At 41.3% G+C, this 19,311-nt stretch overlaps 1 protein-coding gene across 1 annotated transcript in view; it reads right to left on the bottom strand.

The window, feature by feature from the left end:
• LOC145390669 (uncharacterized) overlaps window positions 1–19,311 on the bottom strand; it is a 195,623-nt gene that overhangs the window by 74,584 nt on the left and 101,728 nt on the right. Inside the window, exon 4 of the mRNA XM_080265461.1 lies at window positions 18,506–18,662. Within this exon, the coding sequence (XP_080121587.1) occupies window positions 18,506–18,662 (157 nt within the window). The remainder of the gene's footprint in view (window positions 1–18,505; window positions 18,663–19,311) is intronic.

Genomic DNA, 19,311 nt, shown 5'->3' with positions numbered 1-19,311 from the left:
TATATGGTAGGATTCTCACTGATAGGGTTAGGCATATGACAGAGGAGCTAGTTGGAGAAGAACAAGGGGGATTTAGGAAGGGAAAAGGGTGTGTAGATCAGATATTTGTTCTAAGATGTTTAGTGGAGGAGTATCTAGAGAAGGGAGAGAAAGTGTATGCTGCCTTCATGGACTTGGAGAAAGCTTATGACAGAATAGATAGGCAAGGTATGTGGAAGGTATTAAGAATATATGGAGTGGATGGGAAATTGTTGAATGCTGTGAAGAGTATGTACGAAGGAGCTAGGGCTACGGTGCGAGTGGATGGTGAGCTGAGTGAATTTTTTTATCTCAATGTGGGACTGAAATAGGGTTGTGTGATGTCTCCATGGCTGTTTATTATATACATGGATGGGGTTGTAAAGGAGGTGCAGGGTAGAGCAGTGGATGTGAGGGTGGCTCTAATGAATGAGGGTGAGATTTGGAAGATTCTGATGTAGCTGTTTGCTGATGATACAGTATTGTTGAGTGAAGATGAATGGGAGTTGCAAGGTTTGGTGAATGAATTTGGGACAGTGTGTAGGAGGAGGAAGCTGAAAGTTATTGTAAACAAAAGTAAAGTTATGGTGTTTAAGAGGAATGAAGTCACAGAATGTACAGTGAGGTTGGATGGTGAGGATATGGAGAGTGTGAGTGCATTCAAGTACTTGGGTAGTGTGATGAGTAAGGATGGAACTTTGGGGGATGAAGTGCGTGAAAGGGTACAGCAGGGAAGGAAGATTGTTGGTTCACTGAAAGCAGTGATGAGAAATAGGAAGGTGAGTATGGAAGTTAAGAAGTCACTGCATGACAGTATTGTGATCCCTACCCTGACGTATGGAAGTGAGGCGTGGACCTTGCAAGAGGGGAACAAGTCAAGAGTGAGAGCAGTGGAAAAGAGTTACTTGAGAGGAGCGTGTGGAGTGACATGGAGGGACAGGTTGACGAATGAAGAAGTGAAGGAACGTTGTGGGGTGGATGTGGTTGAGAAAATTAAGAGAAATACACTGAGGTGGTTTGGACATGTGGAGAGAATGGAGAATGAAAGACTGACTAAGAGGGTGTATGTAGGTGAGGTGGAGGGAGGGAGAGGGAGGGGTAGACCGAGGATGAGGTGGAGGGATGAAGTTGAGAGGTATATGAGGGAGGGGGGGGATGAGTTGGGAGGAGGGTAGTCAAATGGTGGGTGACAGAGCGACTTGGAGGTGTTTTGTCTGCGGCAACCCTTTGTGGGATTAGGGCATCGGGCTATAGATAGATAGATGTATTTTCTGCCATCACTGGCATCAATACTAACAAGAGCCTGACGGGGGCCTTCCTGTTGTCCTCAAGAACTGCTTGTGTGCTTACACCCTGCTTACTTAAACATTTTGCCTTTATCTGTCAGCTTGTACACACTGCCGGAAAAGTATCGCTACACTTTTGGAGTCATACTTAGTGACAGAACATACTATTGAAACTGAACAAAAATCGTGACCCTTGTGTCATGTCAGTGTTTAAGTATTCATTACATGACGTAACATGACAGAACTACAAATGTTATTACATTACTATGAAAGGCCCCTCGGAAACAGGTTTACCAACTCTCCAAATATGACCAGACCCACAGTGCCCACTCTGATATCCATTGCACCCATCTGTAATGATACTTTCCCAGCTGTGTGTACCTTCCCTTCTTGCTGGAAGTTTGCTGTTTTTCAGCCTGTCTCAAAGTAGGGTGACCATTACCATCCCTCTAACTATTACCCAGTAGCTTTAACATCCTGTGTTTCAAAAGTTTTCGAGTCTATTCTTTAACCCGCCGCGTGCCAGTGCCGTTTTAAAACGGTCTGACTAAAAACTGTGATCAGTGCCAGTGCTGTTTTAAAATGGTTTAAAATTAAAACATTCACTGTGACCGCATTTTTCAAGATTCGTGGGTAAAAATTGGCAGGCATGTATGTTAACTGTTCCTCTATCATGCCTCAGTCAAGGCCATACACCCACTCGCTTCCCTCCTCACTCTCGCTCTGCCTCACTCTGCCTGTGTGCCTCACCCAGTGATGTACATAGTGAAGGCATGTTGTAAATATTTTCACGTAAGTGTAGGGACTATACATAGTGAAATTAAGTTGTAAATATTTTCTTGCAAGTGTACGTACCATACATAGTGAAGTCAAGTTGTAAATCCCTTCTTGTAAGTGCCAGGACTGTACATAGTGAAGTCAGGTTGCACCAATCTTCAAGTAAGTGTAAGACAATGCATTCACAATGAAAGTGACACGCAAATTGTGACAGATGTTGAAGCAATAAGTAATCAGAAAAGTGTACTGAACATTGCTATACCTTTGCAGCATAAATACCTGAGTATACCTTACATAGAAAACGGTTTTCTCTCACCTACAGAGCGTGGGTGAGAGAGCGGAAATACCTGTAATGAGTATGCAGGACAATAAAACCCATTTCCGACCTTCGGTGAGTATTTTAACAGTGAAATTCGTTGTTTTCACATCAAATTCTATCATTTTAGCCAAAAAAGAACGTCAAACAATGGCCGGCACGAAGGAGATCCATAGGGTTAAAAATATGTCATGTGGTATGTTAAAAATATTATGGCATCTTTCCTATTACAGCCTTCTTTCTGATTATCAGTATGGGTTCCACCAGGGACGCTCTACTGGTGATCTTTTCACCAACTTTTCATACTCTTGGTCATCGTCCTTCCGCGACTTTGGCGAAAACTATGCCTTTGCACTTGACAGCTCAAAGACTTGCGATTGAGTCTGGCATAAATCTTTAATTTCCAAACTGCTGTCTTATGGTTTCTATCTCTCCATCTGTGCCATCATTTCTAGCTTCTTTTCTGGTTGTTTTATAGCCGCTGTTGCAGATGGCCTCTGTTCTTCTCCTAGAGCTATCAATAGTGGTGTTTTTCAGGGCTCTGTCTTATCACCAACCCTCTTCCTTTTATTCATCAATGACCTTCTAAACTGTACATATAACCCAATCCACTCATACCCTGATAACTCCACCCTTCACTATTCTATTTCTTCCCGCAGCTTCCATCTCAGCAATTACTTCAACAAACATGGGATGAAGCTATGGCAGTGGCACACCTAGTATATGACTTGACTCATACATCTAACTGGGGTAAGAATAAACCTATTTTCAATGCATCAAAGCCTCAGTTCTTTCATCCATCAACCCGAGAAAGTCTTCCACAAGAATATCCTTTAATTTTTAAAAATATCCAACTCAATCCTGCATCATCCATAAACATACTTGGGGTTTCATTCTCTGGGAAATTGTCTTAGAAAGATCATATAACCTCACCTGTAAAATCTGCTTCCAAGGAATTAGGTGTGGTAAGCTGACTTTGTGCCTTCTTTACCTCTGCTCAATTGCTGACTTTATATGCGGGTGTTCATTCACCCCTGTGTAGAGTACAACTCTCAAGTGTGGGGAGGCTCCCCACATACAGCACTTCTTAACAAGGCAGAGTCTTAGGCTTTTCGTCCGATTAACTTTCCTCAACTTACTGGCTCCCTTCATCCTCTGTCTCTTCACCGTACTGTTGCATCTTCATCTCTTTTCTGTCGCTACTTCCATGGTCACTGCTCCTCTGAATTGTCAGCTTTCATCCTTCCGCCACCATGGAGGGCGAGTAGCAACCGTCCAGCAACAAACTCTCATTCCTTTTCTGTCCAACTCTCTAACTCAAGAGTTAACCATTGCTCCCAGTCCTTCATGTATGCAGCAGGTCAACCCTGGAACTGTCTTTCTCTGTATTTCCAATTGCCTATGATCTCCAGTCATTCAGACGCAGTGTGTCTAGGCATCTCGATATGAACGGATCTTGAATTTGGCTCCCTGTTATTTTGTTTTCGTTATTTCTTGGAGGGAACAATTTGCAGACTGCCAGCCTTTGTGTCCTTCTTCCTGACATTAAAAAGAAAAAAAAAATTCACTGATAAGTTTTTGAACTGAAGTACTATTCCTCTTGTATTTAAGAGAATTATAACTTTACTTGCACTTAATTTTACACACGCATATCCCCACCAGCGCGCGCGCGCACACACACACACACACACACACACACACACACACACACACACACACACACACACACACACACACACACACACACACACACACACACACACACACACACAGGTAGATAACCGTTACTCCCTCACTAGCTAATTTATAAAAGAATCACGACTTTAAGCTTAGGATTCGAGTTATCCCATCACACAGTGTATGTTTTTCACTGGCAAGGAATTATCGCTTACATGTAAATAATAAGCTAAGGGTGCCTCGCCGGACATAGTTTGTGGTGTGCTGTGGTGTGGCAACTGCTAGCTTGCTCCTGACTCAACTGGTTGCTATTATGCCGGATCCTCAGAGTGGAAGTAGGTAATGAGGAGGGTGGAGGGTTTGGAATGCACAGCGATGCTACAGGGTAGCGTGGCTTGATGCGTGCGTGTCCTCCAGACAACCTCTAGCAGTACAGATGCTTGCACTCGCAGAATGTAAGGTGTTGGCAAAAAGTTTCATGGCAGTAAGAAGGAGTTAAATTGATATATACTAGTTCCGCTATCCTTTTATAGTTTGGTCTTAAGATTAGATAACCAGTTTTTAATAATTATTCGTACAGAATAATTTAGATCTTTGGGTGAATTAACACAAGTGGCATACAAGACAGTGAAATAATACAAGTGGCATATACTGCGTACGCTCCAAGCACATATGAATCCTCGTGTTGCACATTTTTCGTATTTCAGTAAATATTAAAGCTTCGTTGACGAATTACAAATGATATAAAGAAAAGCATATACACTCGAGGATCCAATTCATACGAATCAAAGACATATATTTGCTTCATTGTTCTGTCTACATTGAAAACAATCCAATGCTCCAAACTAAGAACATTATTGGGAAGAGTGTTACCTATGAATGGTAGTGGTTTGTCAGTGACGGTTTTATGAAATCCAGTCCACCAAACTCATTTGCACCAAACACCCCTCAAAACTTAACCTTGTCACCCACAGTCTCTTTCAAAAGACTCATAATATTATGAGAATTCATATATAGTTTTTTTAAGCCCTTGGATCTGATTGAATGGATCTATCATAGCTCACTCTTATTATTCCATGTGTTTCACCAAATAAGGGAGTTGTATTATTGTTATGATCAGGTTGAGAGAAACTTTGATTTTTAAGTTTGCACCTCTCTGTAAGGGCACAGTTCGACGTAACTGTAAGGGTACAAAGGAAAATGCACACACTGTCTTCTCTGCGAAATCTTCAAAACTTATTAATTAGTCATTTTCGAGTTCCAGGCTTTGAATTGTGGTATAGTATAATTGTGGGACTTTATGCAAAACCTGCGAATCAATACTCTGCACTGCAGTCCTGTTCACCTGAATACTGGTATCAGAGAGATCAAGGTGCTGGAAATGATTTTTTTCCCATTCTGCCAGAAATACCTGTAGATCTAGCAGCACCGTACATGTCATCTCCGGTACAATTTCCCCCCACACATTTTCCATCCCGATGTTGGTTTGGTTTTTCGTTAAAATGTAACTCTTATTGAGCGTCATGCAGAAGAGGGTATCTTAAGAAAAAAAAAAATCTTGGCCAGAAAGCTTTTCTTTGGCTAGGAGTGCTAAACTGTGGGGTTTAACCCGCGTGACCCATAATTTGGCAGGGTCTATGTGACAGTGAAATTTGCTATTGGCACTGGGTGGCTGCAAGAAAAATTTCCTGATGGAGAATTCTAAACTTAGTGGCACATGAAGGTTGCTGGGTAAATAAATTTCGCCGGACGATACATCAACGAGCAATGGGAAAAGTACGTGTAAATCATTGTTCCCTAATATATTGAAGAATGATTTTCCCTAGAGCGGTTGCATCTTTGAAATCATTTTCGTGGCAAAGTAAATTTTTGGAAGAAAATAATCCATTCTCTTGGAAAAACCCGACTCCCGCCAAACTCTTTGCTTTTCCGGGGGTCAGTGTCATAAGAATTTCATATAGGTTTTGCTCGCGTGATACCGTTGATTCTCGACCTACGTTCTGCCCAAGAATAACTGCACGGCTTGAAATATCATGGAGTACGGTACGGTACCACTCCGTAAATAGGAATGGCCCAGGTTCAAAATGGCGTCCTGTTTATCAGAGGATAGGAGCATTTGCGCAAAAATGGTTGCAAAGCCCAGTTCTAAGCTTGTGAACTAAATGACCTTCGCTATTCAAGTGCAAAACTACTCGCAAATCTTTCTAACCTTTGTTGGAGTCGCAAAATCGAATCGCAAAAATATTGACTATGTTGTTTCTGTCTTCTTCATTAGTCATCACTCCCAAACAAAAAGGCGTACGCAAGCGTGCTAAGATACCAAAACGTTGCTTGTCAAGTGTAGATGTTTCTTTTCATGTTTAGAAAAGCATTCAGGCTACGGTTCGCTAGTTACGTCCTGAAAACCGCATCGCGGTCACCTGTAACTACGCCATTTTTCGCAATATTGGTTAGTCACAGCTCGTCTACAGTTAAAGAACATACCAAAACACTTCTTTTCAATCTTGTTTTCGTCTTTCCGTATGCTATGCATGTGACAACCCAAATCCACCACTTGCTCTATTCAGAATTATACTTCCACAAAAAGATCATAAACTAGAAAACAAAATTATTTTTTCCCCCAAAATGATTGTTAAGATGTAAGAATGGTAAAGGTGCACAGATAGATGAAAAAAAAAAAAAACACACAGAAACAAGAGAGCATTCAGGATGGGAGGAGATTTGGAGACCTACAGGCCTACCCATTGCTACATTCCACACTATTGTCACAAACTTGTAGCTGGTGGAATGTCGTAATGGATAAAGGTCTCCAAATCTCCTCCCATCTTTAATGCTCTCTTGTTTCTGTGCTTTTTACATCTCTTATCTGTGCACTTTTGCCATTCCTACTTCTTAAGGTTAATTATCTACACAATTTCTTCCCTTCCTAAAAACTCCCTGTTCTTCTCCGACTAATTTCTCTGTTATTTCTCTAACTCAGTCAACAACTACCCTACCATATAATTTGCCTATTGCACTAAGAAGACGAATGCACCTGTGATTACTGCACACTTCTTTTTTTCCCTTTTCCTTTGTAAAGGGAAATAATTGTATCTGACTTCCAGTCCTGCGGGACTCTACTTTCCTCCCAGGCCACTCTGCACATCTTCTGTATTCATTCTGCTACTATCTCTCTTCCCCATGCTTCAGAATTTCACCACACACTCCATCAGTTCCTGGGGCTTTCCCCATTTTGACTTTCTTCATTGCATCCACAACTTCCATCCTACTGATCTCTTCCTCTCTTCTCACCTCCCTCCTTCTCCCAGCCATTCCTCAGCCACTTGTTCTCGCATCACTCTCATTCTCTATGTTTAACAGTTTCTGTAAATGTTCTCTCCATCTGCTCGCTTATTCTCCCTTCTCCACTGGCAGTCTACCATTTTTATCTTTCACTCCCTGACTTACTTCTTTGTCACCCTGTCTATATCCCTTTACCTCTTTGAAGAAAAATTTCTTACATTCTCACCACTTTACACTCGATTTCCTTCCAGATTCCTCATCCACTCTCTTCTTACTCTCTCTTGTTAATCTTTTCACCTCTTTTCCTCTCTACATATAAATCTCTCTTCCGTCTCTCAAAATCCTCCATGCCTCTGCTTCCCATCGGCTTCCTGTAAGCTTTCTTCTTTTGCACCACAGCTTCTCACCTCTTCTCTCCACCATGTTGTTTCTTGCACCACCTTTCTTCTTCTCTTCACCTCACACACTACGTCACCTTCCACCTCCCCCATCTACTCCAAATCATACGTACCGAAATGCTCCTCCAGTTCTCTCTTATACTCACTTTTTTTTTTTCCATCCTCTTGCAACCTTTCTACCCTCGTTGTATGGACTACTTTCTCCTGTCCATCCCTCTTCTTTTCATCCATTGCAGGTGTATCTTGATGTTCACCACCACTTGGTGGTGGTGAAAAAGACCACTGCGCCTACCTCTGTATGTTCTTGTATCCATTACACACCTTCTCATTCTCTCACCCACACACACGTAATTAATCACTGCCTTCTGTTCATTCAGTTCACCACTCAACTCTGCTCATCACTCGCCACGTAAACCTGTGGATCATTTTGTGCCTAAAAACAATATTGGCAATCACCAACCCCCTCCCCGCACAAATGTCCACTAGACACTGTCATTCTCATCCACTTCTGCAGGCACATCCCACTCACCAGTTACTTCATCCACGTTCACATTTCCTACTTTTCTGTTCATATATCCAATTAAAAACACTCATACCTCTCAAAGTTTTCCATGCACCTTCCACATTTGCACAGAACTCTTCTTTCAGTCTGTTTGCACGATTTTGTGTTGGTGAACACACACACACACACACACACACACACACACACACACACACACACACACACACACACACACACACACACACAATCTCCCACACTTGTATTCCTACTTTCAGTCTTACACAGTCCATGAACCAAGCAATACATACTCTGTTATGTTGTTCCATCTCTTGCACACAACAATACATACACTCACTTTTGCCTCTCATTCTCACCTAGACCTGCGCATATACCCCATCCATACTCCCACTCTCACACTCACACCTCATTATTTAGTCTCAATCTACATATGTCCATTTTGGCACCATCAGGCAGCTGGACAATCTCTCTCTTTCACCTCATCATTCGCACCCCTTACATTCGATGTTGCAATCCGTACCATGTCCTTTGTCTGATCCTTTGTCGTCATCTGTTGGTCTGTCCCAGTCTGAGGCAATTTTTTTTGTATTTTTAATATTTTTTTTTTTTTCCCCGGGAAGGGCACTAACCCTCCGCCAACCCACTTGCTGACACGTAGGGAACACTTGTTCGCAGGTTGTATGGTTACGCCCAGCACATCAAATGATTTCCTGATTTACAGGAAATCATTTGGCTTGTTACTCAGTGGAGTCACCCTGAAATAGTGTATCACTACACTGAGTGAATGGATGATGAATGTATATATTTGTGTATTTGGATAAGTAGTCTATATCATAAAGACGCAACGTACATCCTAGCCAGTTTAATAAATTCCACCCCAGCTGGTGACAAAAAGACTAAAATCTGAATTATGACGAAAAGCTAGGTACATGTAATTTTTTTTTTCTTGAAGCCTTTACAGACACTTTCCCGTATTTGCCATTACAGGTGCCACAGAAGCCATGGGTTGGCGGAGAGAATATTTTATCAAGGATTTTTTTTTTTTTTATGGGGGGGAAGGGGAAATGGGGAGAAGTAAATCATACTCTGAGTTTTTTTTTTTTTTAATTTATAAGCCGTTACCCATGTTAGCACACAAGATAACACTTGAGGAAACTAAAGATACATTGCCGCACGTATTGCTTCCTGAAAGGATTATATTAAACACAAGAAAACCAAAAAATTGCGTCTTGGCAACTGTATTTATCAGAGTCGCACACGGTAGTAAAGTTTTCACGTCACTTGACTAGCTGAATGTAGTCCCCCCTCCTCCATTAGAGGTGGTGGTGACTACAACCAGCTTATGTGACCTGGTTTCAAAGAGTCCTATTTTGGTACATAAAACCCCTTCACTATCCTCCACACTAACAGTTCTGGTGGCAGACCTTGCCCTGGTAATATTGATGTGTCTGGTTCCCCGTGGGATACAATGGACCAGGCTAGATTCACTCAAGGCCACCCAAGGCCACCGACAGACCTATCTCAAACTTTCTAGTCAGGGTACAAAAAAATTGATTTTTATACCACATACCAGTCACAAGATTAAACATGTTCAAAAACGTTAACACATGTTCCGAACCCAACGTGTTAAATATGACGTAATATCTTTACCTCTCCCCTCTTTTTTTCCCGTTTCTACACCACGTCCATTTGTTAACTGAGGAATTTATGGTTACAGCAAAATGATGCAGTATCTCTATTCAAACTTCTGGGGAGTACATTATCATGATCTGCTATACCACACATGAAAAACTTTCTTCTGCCTGGGAGTATGTTATAAACTTCATATGATATTCTAACTGTACTTCACTGCATGTATTGGACCACATTCGAACACTTCCCACTTCCTTACCCCAAGATCCATTAACAAACATGATGCAATAGCTCACACAGGACACTGACCCTCTATTCCATTTTCAAACTTCTCGGTGTATGTTGCGTCCTACTTCGTTCAACACAGTCCTGCACGAAAGCACACTTCTGGGTACGATGGGTGGGCTATGGTGAGGGGAGCACCACTGCATATGATTGGTCTTAGGTAACTCAGACTTCGGGTATGTTTCATCCGGCGAAGGTCCTTGGTTCAGAGGTGAAAGGTCATTGACACAGTGGTAAAAGGTCGCTGGATACAAAGGGTACAAGGCACAAAGGTCATTGCGCTCTTAAGGTCAGGGTCATTGCACTCTCATCACCCATGAGACAAAAATCACTCTGCCTATCGTAGTAGTAGAACTGGTAATGAAATGCATATATAACTCCTCCACTTGGAAACACCTCTCCTACGCTGAATATAATTGTCTGTAGATAGCTAGCATAAAATGAAAAAGTCATCATAATGAAAGAGTTAAGGCAGAATTTATAAGAGATATTAACACCCTTAGTTCTATAACGATATGTATGACGATTCATATCACCTGCAGACCATCATACTCAGTTCAGATAAGACTCTTCAAACTTTAAATGTTTAATATAGCCATCAATAACACCTCCATTCCTAGAGAGCGCACTTGTAACTGAATAGAACCATCTAATAACAAGAAAAAATTTAATGTCATTTTCTTATTGATGTTCTTTAAGATACATAAAGAACATACAAGGGAATAATAAGGCACTGCATGCACAACATATCTCCAAAAAAAGAGATGCTAAGGAGCTTATTACACAAAATATCTAAGAGAGTACTATAGAAAATGATAGGCAAAAAAAAGAAAAAAAAAAAAAAGCCTTAGCCTACAAGAGTACAGTGTTGTTAACCCCCACCTGCCGCGGGTTTTCCGATGTTGCCCGCTCCTCCCTATGGGGGATTTCCTTGATTTTGGAAAAAATACCCTTACTTCAAACCGTAATATCTGCCAAACTGTACTAGCTTGAGAAAAAAAATAAAGATACATAAGACTCACCAGCTCTTTCTCTTTCAAATGAAAGTATCCCCACGTCTCCAGGTGGTCCCGTCGATGAGTAAAGAAAAGTTAAAGATGACTGATTTTCTGTGTGTGGCTGGTTAATCCTGGTGCACGCCACTGTCAGTGGCCTTGGACTCGCTGGCTAGCACTGGCAGCACTGACCGGAATGGTGATTGTAACATTCCCCAGCCTCTCGGAATTTTCCACTCATTCTTCGGCTTTTCCTTACTCACCGTCGTAAGGATGAGGCAGCACCTTATTCATGTGGCTCCCCATAGGGTTTTCTGCCCGTTCCATAGCTCCACTATGCCCTCTAGGTGTGTGGGAAAATAACAGCTTTTTGATTTTCTGTACTTCTTGCACTAAATAAAATAATTTCTCTTTTCTACGGCACTTATGTTTGCACTTGACATCGCGATTACTGGTAATTGAACTTTGAGAAGTAAATGCTCTGCCTGTTTCAAGCAGTATGGTTGAGTATGAGGTAATTACTTGTACAGAAAATGTGAGTAATTTGTACCAATCAGGGGTTCCGTGAAAATATCACTAATGTTATACACAACTTACCATTTTTGTACTTCACATCACAAATAAGCTTATGCTCACCTATTCACCATTATTTTCTGAGTAAGGAGGAAAAAAAATTGTTACAGCCAACTAGGTCATTTTTTTTTCTTTCCCGTGCATTTGTGATTTTCTTTCATTATACCAGTTAGGGCTACTCAAGATATTTCCAATCACTGTTTCACAAATAGCCATAAACAACAACACTTATTGCAATGCACTTGTAAAACTTATAAAACACTTATTTCATAACATACTAGATATAACTTATATCTTACATTCCACTCATGTATATAAAAAACACACACGTGTGCATCCTGTTTACAATTTCCCACACACCTGCTCAGTCACTGAGCCCTCTCCTCGGTGGTAAGGGCAGAACTTTCACGGGGGTCGATGATTCAATCGGCCCCGCGCATATGGGGACAGAATCAGACGAGGAGGATGAGGAAGACATCACTCTAAACTCCACCAGTGCCGTGTACAGACTGTGCCGTGCGTTAATGGGGTACCTTGGGTACCTACCTCCCCTACGTGTGTCATAGAAAATGGTCACGGGTTCAAAGGGTGGCAGGAAGATTATTGGCTTAATTAGGCCTGGGCATTGGGGACTATAACCCCGGATCTCAAATAGCTTTTCTTTTTTTTCATGTATAAAATAAATTGATAAACAACATGAGTTTATGATCTGATCATCACATTAATAAATGAGAGATCTGGTTAGATGTTGCTTGGGATATGCTGATTGCATCCTTTTTATGAACAGGACAGAAGGGAGGAGGAAAGAACAGGAGAAAGCAGGGGAGATGGGGAGTGCGATAGACAAACGAGACACCGAAAGTGCTTCTGGAGAGGTGAAGAGGAGAGTATGAGATGAACAAGACACAGAGTTAACACAGTTTTGTCACAACTCAGATTGTACTTATTTTTATTTCATTTTGCAAAAGTTAGTCTAAGCACCTGATCGGAACCTTATGGTAGAACACAGTATTGTCTCACATCTTATGATAATTTTACTCAAAAATTACATGAAAATTATCCAGTGACAATCTAAAGATTTCTTGGCTGGGCTAAGCCCCCAGTGTTTCAGGATCCTAAATACACCTCTGGTGAAGACGCTTGCAGCTATACAAGTCAACCAGCGTTGCTCCGTGACCCAAATCGTGACGTTATAACACATCAGCCGACACGTAGGGGTTAAGTGTGGAGACCTGAGGAAGATTTACTTTGTTCTTTTTCTTATCGCATGTCCACAGCCCATTAGTATGTACTCCTCTAAGATTTAAAAAATACATCAATTAACGTTTTGGCCGTGAAATGAAGCCTTTTGTTTTATTTACGCTGACAGTAGACGATTTCAGCCAGCTCAGAGAAACTCGCTACAAGTAGTAGGTTGCGAGGTGAGGTATAAATAACATAGGAGAAAATACTATATTGTGTTTTGAAAGTGAATAGCAAAAGAAGTGATGGCAGGAACTGCAATGTGCAAAACGAGTCACTAAGAATGAAGTGTTAGCAAGAGGTACAGGAAATGGCAAGGAGTGCAATGTGCTAAGCAGATTGTTGAGGACGAAGTGGAAAATATTTTGATAAGAAAGAGAGGCCAGGGAGAGTAGTGTAGGCAAAGTGCATCTCTGAGGAAAAGTTGCAAAGCACTGTAGTATGCAAAATAAATCGGCAAACAAGACGTACAAGGCAAATAGGAAGTCGTAGGTAATCCTGAGAAGATAAAACAAATGAAAAAGAACGTAGCATGGAAAGTAAGTCCATGAGGAAAAGGTGTCAGAGAGTCTATTATCCTAAAATAAAGGGCTACGAAAAATCACAGACCCAACTTGGAATACGAGAACGTAGAGGGGAGGTTTTTGATGAATGGTAAAAAGATATACGACATATAACATTCAAGATAAAAGCAAGATGAACTGAATTTGCTAAGGAAGAGGTAAGGGAGCTTCTCTCGCCTGCGACGAATGCAAATGTGTTAAATCTCTCATGGAAGAAACAACTGAAGCATTGCATTCCAGCTAACTCCAGAAAATTGTATTCACCTGAAAATGAGCACAGGAGGCCAAGAGTACTAATTCTGATATTAACTGTCGAAAAATCTCTGGAATTCAGCTCAAGGTAATGGCAGGAAATTTTATTAAGGTACATTGAATCATGGCAACCTGTGAGAGTTAAGATGACACGCATAACGTAAAAAAGATTACCGGTATGTAAAATTAACCATAAAGGACGAGCTGTTGAAGACTGTACAATTTTATGAAAAATAACAACTAAGAGAGAAGAATCAGAGATACAGCTAAGAATACAGTAATATGGCTCTGGAAGCTTACGGGTGGGAACTTAAGAGAGAGGTTGTAGTCAATAATAACACTAAACTCTATACTCTCTTAGCGGTAATGAATTTTCTGGCGTTAGATGAAATAAATTATTCGGATTTTATCCAGATCATGGCAGAGTTAATTCTTCCATTATGAAAGACATAACTTATATTTAGGAGACTGTTAAGATGCAAAATGTAAATGGATAGCCCTGAAAGAGATATTGCCCTCCATACCATATAACTTGTCAGCAGATTTACACCTAACAATTGTCTCTAGTCTCTGACAGGCCTAGTTAAAGGAATTTTCTTTCTACTGATAAAATGAAGATGTGTGCACAGTTTGTTCATACATATTCCATGAGTCTCAGATGGTGGCTGAGAGGGCGTGGCTCTATGAAGAAGTTAGATGGTGCTGAGTATAGACAGCTTAAAATATGAGATTATCTCCTTGATAATTTACAGAAAGTAATCCCCCCCTCAAAAAAAAAAAAAAAAAAAAAAAAAGCTGTGAGAACAACTAACGGACAAGCGAATAATAACACTGTCACCAATTTCCCTGCTAACTGTGCCATTAGGATTTGAGGAGATCTATGTGGAGAAAAAAAAAAATGTTTTCGAAGTTTCTAGTACTACAGTTTAGCTCTTACAGACTTATAGTTAATGTAATGAAGTACATGTTCTTAAATTTTTAGGTCATTATGCGCTACAGTTTAGGCGGATCGGATATCTAAAATTATGGTGCCATGACACCAACCATGTTATTAATCCAAATAAAATCGACACTGTCATTTTATTGAGAACCTATTTTAGGGTTATAAGATAAAAGAGGATAATTTATTGTATGATCAATTAAATTAGATGCCTCTATTTGACTAACAAGTGAACACAGTGCAGAGACTATGATTTATGACACAACTTCCGTGATGTAAGTAACAGTCGAACACTGGGCATTCTGGAATGTAACTTGCAGTTCAGGTTTTTTAGGCTGACTCTCAGCTGATTAAAATGGCAATGTGTTTAACCAATACAGACAGTAGAATTAGCATGACCAGGTGTAACCTCCTGAACTCTTGGAAGGGGAAACGGGGTAATGAAACCCGCCCAGTTGAACTCGACTATTTATTCGGTCATACCTGGAATTGCAATTTTACTATCTCAGTATGATATCTATTCTTCCATCCATAGCAACATGTGACCCTAGATATTTAAGTGAAGTTTGGAATAAATGAAGTAGGAAAGGTGCTGAGAGGAATGAAAAAAGTTTTAGATGTCGTTCGCTTAGAATGGATGTAAAGAGAAGGCTGTATAAGGGTGTTGTGGTGCCGACTGCGTTATATGGGGCTGAAACATGGAATATGGGTGTAGCAGAGAGGAAAAGTTTGAATGTAATGGAGATGAGGTGTCTGAGGAGTATGTGTGGAGTGACGCGTATGGATCGAGTGCGAAATGATGAAGTGCGAAGGAGAACTGGAGTTGTTCGGGAGATGGCTGGTAGAGTTGAGCAGAGGGTGTTGCGATGGTTTGGGCATATGGAGAGAATGGATAATGAGCGATTGGTAAAAAAGATAACTAGATCTGATGTGAGAGGTGTAAGGCTGAAAGGACGACCACGAATAGGATGGATGGACAGTGTGAAGAGAGCGCTGGTTGCGAGAGGGATGTCTGTTGAGCAAGGAAGAGTGGCTGTGCGTGACAGAAATAAATGGAGAGAAATTGTGAATGAAAAAGTGATGACGCAGCCCTGAGGGAATATTCTCCCGCATTTGGTCTGATCAGCTCTTCAGGTCAGGTGCGGGTAAGGGGATGGGTCTGTTATGATGTCGCAGGGGTAAACCAGCTCTGCTGTCGGGTCCTGCTGCGGATGTCACTGATTGCATTGCGCAGTTGACCCTTGTGCGGTGTGGTGCGGTGAGGATCAGTCCGTTCTCCCCTTTGGGGCTAAGATGCGAATGAATGTGTTTGAAAGGATGAGTAAATGGGGAGTGTGTCGTCCTGTCTCGGCTACCTCCCTTTCCTTGGGGGAAGCAGCCTAGGTATATAGATAGATAGTATGATATAATGGCATCACTCGTCATTGTTATAACACTTGGTCATACACATAATTACAATTTACCAAAGTTTACTTCGTGTACACATATCGCCTTAATTCTCGTCCTTACATTCCTGCATGTATAATTGGATTATGTCGTGACAATAACCACGTGCAGATCATTAAGCATTCTTAAAGTAAGCAAGGACAACTCACTTGTGGCTGTTCCAATTTTCGTCTTAGGTATCAGTGTGTGGGTAGAGGTGTGAAGTACACAACACTAGTCCTTCAAGGGCGTAATATTCTCACAGTAGTAACACTTTCACAGGATGGACGTGGAGTCGCACATCACTTGAACTCCACCCTTTGGAGTCTCCGTCTAGTAAATCCAAGGACCGACGTCACCTCGTCCTTCACTCGTCCCTGACTACCCACACACTGCCCCCACACTCGCCCATAGCGTCTATTCTAAGGCCTGGTGTTCATTATCGCTAGGCTAATGGATGTTATGCTTACACGACCGTACATACATATAAACACCGTGTCAGCATCCTTGCGCCTCTCTCTCTCTCTCTCTCTCCCTCTCTCTCTCTCTTTACCGAGTTAGATGCGGTAAGACCAGGAGAAGGGAAAGATGTAACATGCAAAGCAAATAACTATGGAAGTATGAGAGAGAGCCAACTTAGAATACGAGTGTGTGAGTTCCTGGATATATATGTAGATGGGGCCCCAGACATGAAGTTACTAGCCATAGTAGAGATATTAATATCATTTAAGAGAATAACAAGATGTAAAGTAATTAACAAGTTTATGTTGGAGAGACGATGCAGAACACAGAAAAGCGACCATGAAATATGAGCTATTACCGAATGGAGAAGTTGCCAGCAATAATATTAATCTCATGGCTGGGACAACTCTGCTATTTCATTCCAACTAATGCTAGACGAATTTCATTACCTAAGACTGAGTAAACACTGCCTGAGGAAGTGAATATTGTTGCTATTAACATCCTCATGGTCAGAACAACCCTAATAACCAGTCCATTTTAGCTAATGTCAGATTATTGTATTCACCTGAGTGGGAGTCTCTTGAACATGAGGGTTTGAAAGTGGACAATCAATAATGCTATTTACATTACAATTAATTTCGGTCATGACTTGCATCCTTTCACACTTGCCCAGACTTCCTCACTCTAACTCCATCATCTTTAATAAATGTCCGTTCTAAATAAGAACAAGAAGGGGTACTCAGAGAGTGCAACACTCTTATCAACCAAATGGTTTAAGGTGGTGAAAGTTTGACTTTGTCCCGTGACCTTGATCTTCAACCGATTTACCTGGCCCTTAACCCTTCCACCAAGTTTGGTACAGATCAGGCCGGAACTCTTTGAGTAAATTATATCCTATGACCTTAACCTTTAACCATTCTCAGTGACTTAAATCTTTGACTGATTGTTCTCACAATCAGTTTCTTTCATGCTTTTCTTATCCTGAAACTTTGAACAAATCCGATAAAACTGTTAAAGCTGACCTTGTCATGCACCAAGTTTGGTTCTGCATGTATCAAAACTGTTTTTAGTTATTTTGTTCACCCACAGACACGCAAATCAAACTCTGACATTGCGTGTGACCTTAACCTCTGACTGACTGATCTCAGAGTTGAATCTCCTCTTTCTTATCTACCCTCAAGTCATCCCCCAAGCTTTATCTAAACTGGGAATAAAAGGCATTAAGCTGACCCTGCAAGGTCAAATTTTGACGTTCCTTGCGACATTGACCTACTGTTCTCAAAACAGTAGCTCAACCCCTTGTCGAACCCTCCATCCGTCCACCAAGTTTGGTAAAAATTGGGTAAAAAACAACTTTCAGTTATTTTGTACACACACACACACACACACACACACACACACCGCTCGCTGGTGCAGTGGTAACGTTCCCGCTTGCCAACTGGTGGACGGGAGTTCGCGCCTCGCTCAGGTTGCGAAAAGTTTCACTGACGAAGTGAGTGGTTACTGTCCCCCTTGAGCAAGGGGACGGGTGTGTGCGAGTGTGAAGGTCACAGCCTTGCCCTTAGATCGGACTATATGAGCTCTCAGCTCCCTTCCGGGAGGGTAAAAGCTGACGATCACGACCATCAAGTGATCCTGACCGACCCGGTGAATTACACACACACACACACACACACACACACACATTAAGTAACATAGAATTTTCGCAAGCGTGGGTGTAGGGTAATTATTGCAGATGAACTTGAGTGAAGAAGTATGGGTAGGTGTGGAAGGATGTGTGTCACTGCCCACCATGTTTCTGATATGGAACAGACTGTATAAAGACAACTTAAAAGTAATACAAAATGTCCATGACAACTTACTGGCGAGAACCTTTGGGAAAGGTTGTAGGAAACCATGACGTCTGTTCTAGGAGGCATCCACATGTCCAACTGCAGCCCAAACACCTTCACCGCCTTCACCATGCTACCGCCTGAAGGATTTAGGTAGCCATCACCACCATCATAATCACATTCCCCTCTAAAACACAGGGAAGATCATCATCATCATCATCTGACACATTCTCCTCTAATAAACAGGGAGGATCATCATCATCATCATCATCATCATCTGAACCATTTCCCCACTAATACATATAGTGGATCATTATCATCATCTGAACCTTTTCCCCACTAATACATATAGTGGATCATTGTCATCATCATCATTTTCTAAGTTTATGATTCATTATCCTAACTCTGTTCCCTGCACCGGGTGTGAAGAATCCATAGTGGGAACAAGAGGGCACAAAAGCATTTCCATCAGAGAAGCGTTCCGGTAAGATATTAAAGAAAACAAACCCTTAAGGTCTTCATCAGTCTTTCTAAAAGCAGACAGTGTCATTAACTTTGGGATGAACTCCTGCACAGAAGGTGTCAGAAATATTCTCCTTCATTTCCTCTGCAACGGTGACGACATTTGTGTATTATACTTGTCGCAGACAACTCTGTTTCTCCTAAGGAAAAATTGTTTATGACTATGTGTATTTTATAATCTGTGTTTATGGTTGTCTGTGTGTGTTTTTAGCTGTGTTTAAGGCTGAATGTTCTCTTGTATATGCTTGCATACTTATGTTCTCTATTATTCTCCAACTGTAAAGAGGCAAATAGGAAAAAAAGGAGGACACACA

Source organism: Coenobita brevimanus, chromosome 15 (assembly GCF_032717465.1).
Source record: "Coenobita brevimanus isolate Jiangsu-jjx chromosome 15, ASM3271746v2, whole genome shotgun sequence".
Classification (NCBI taxonomy): Eukaryota; Metazoa; Arthropoda; class Malacostraca; order Decapoda; family Coenobitidae; genus Coenobita; species Coenobita brevimanus.
The sequence above is the reverse complement of the archived record's forward strand: the minus strand, read 5'-3'. Positions and strand labels throughout refer to the sequence as shown.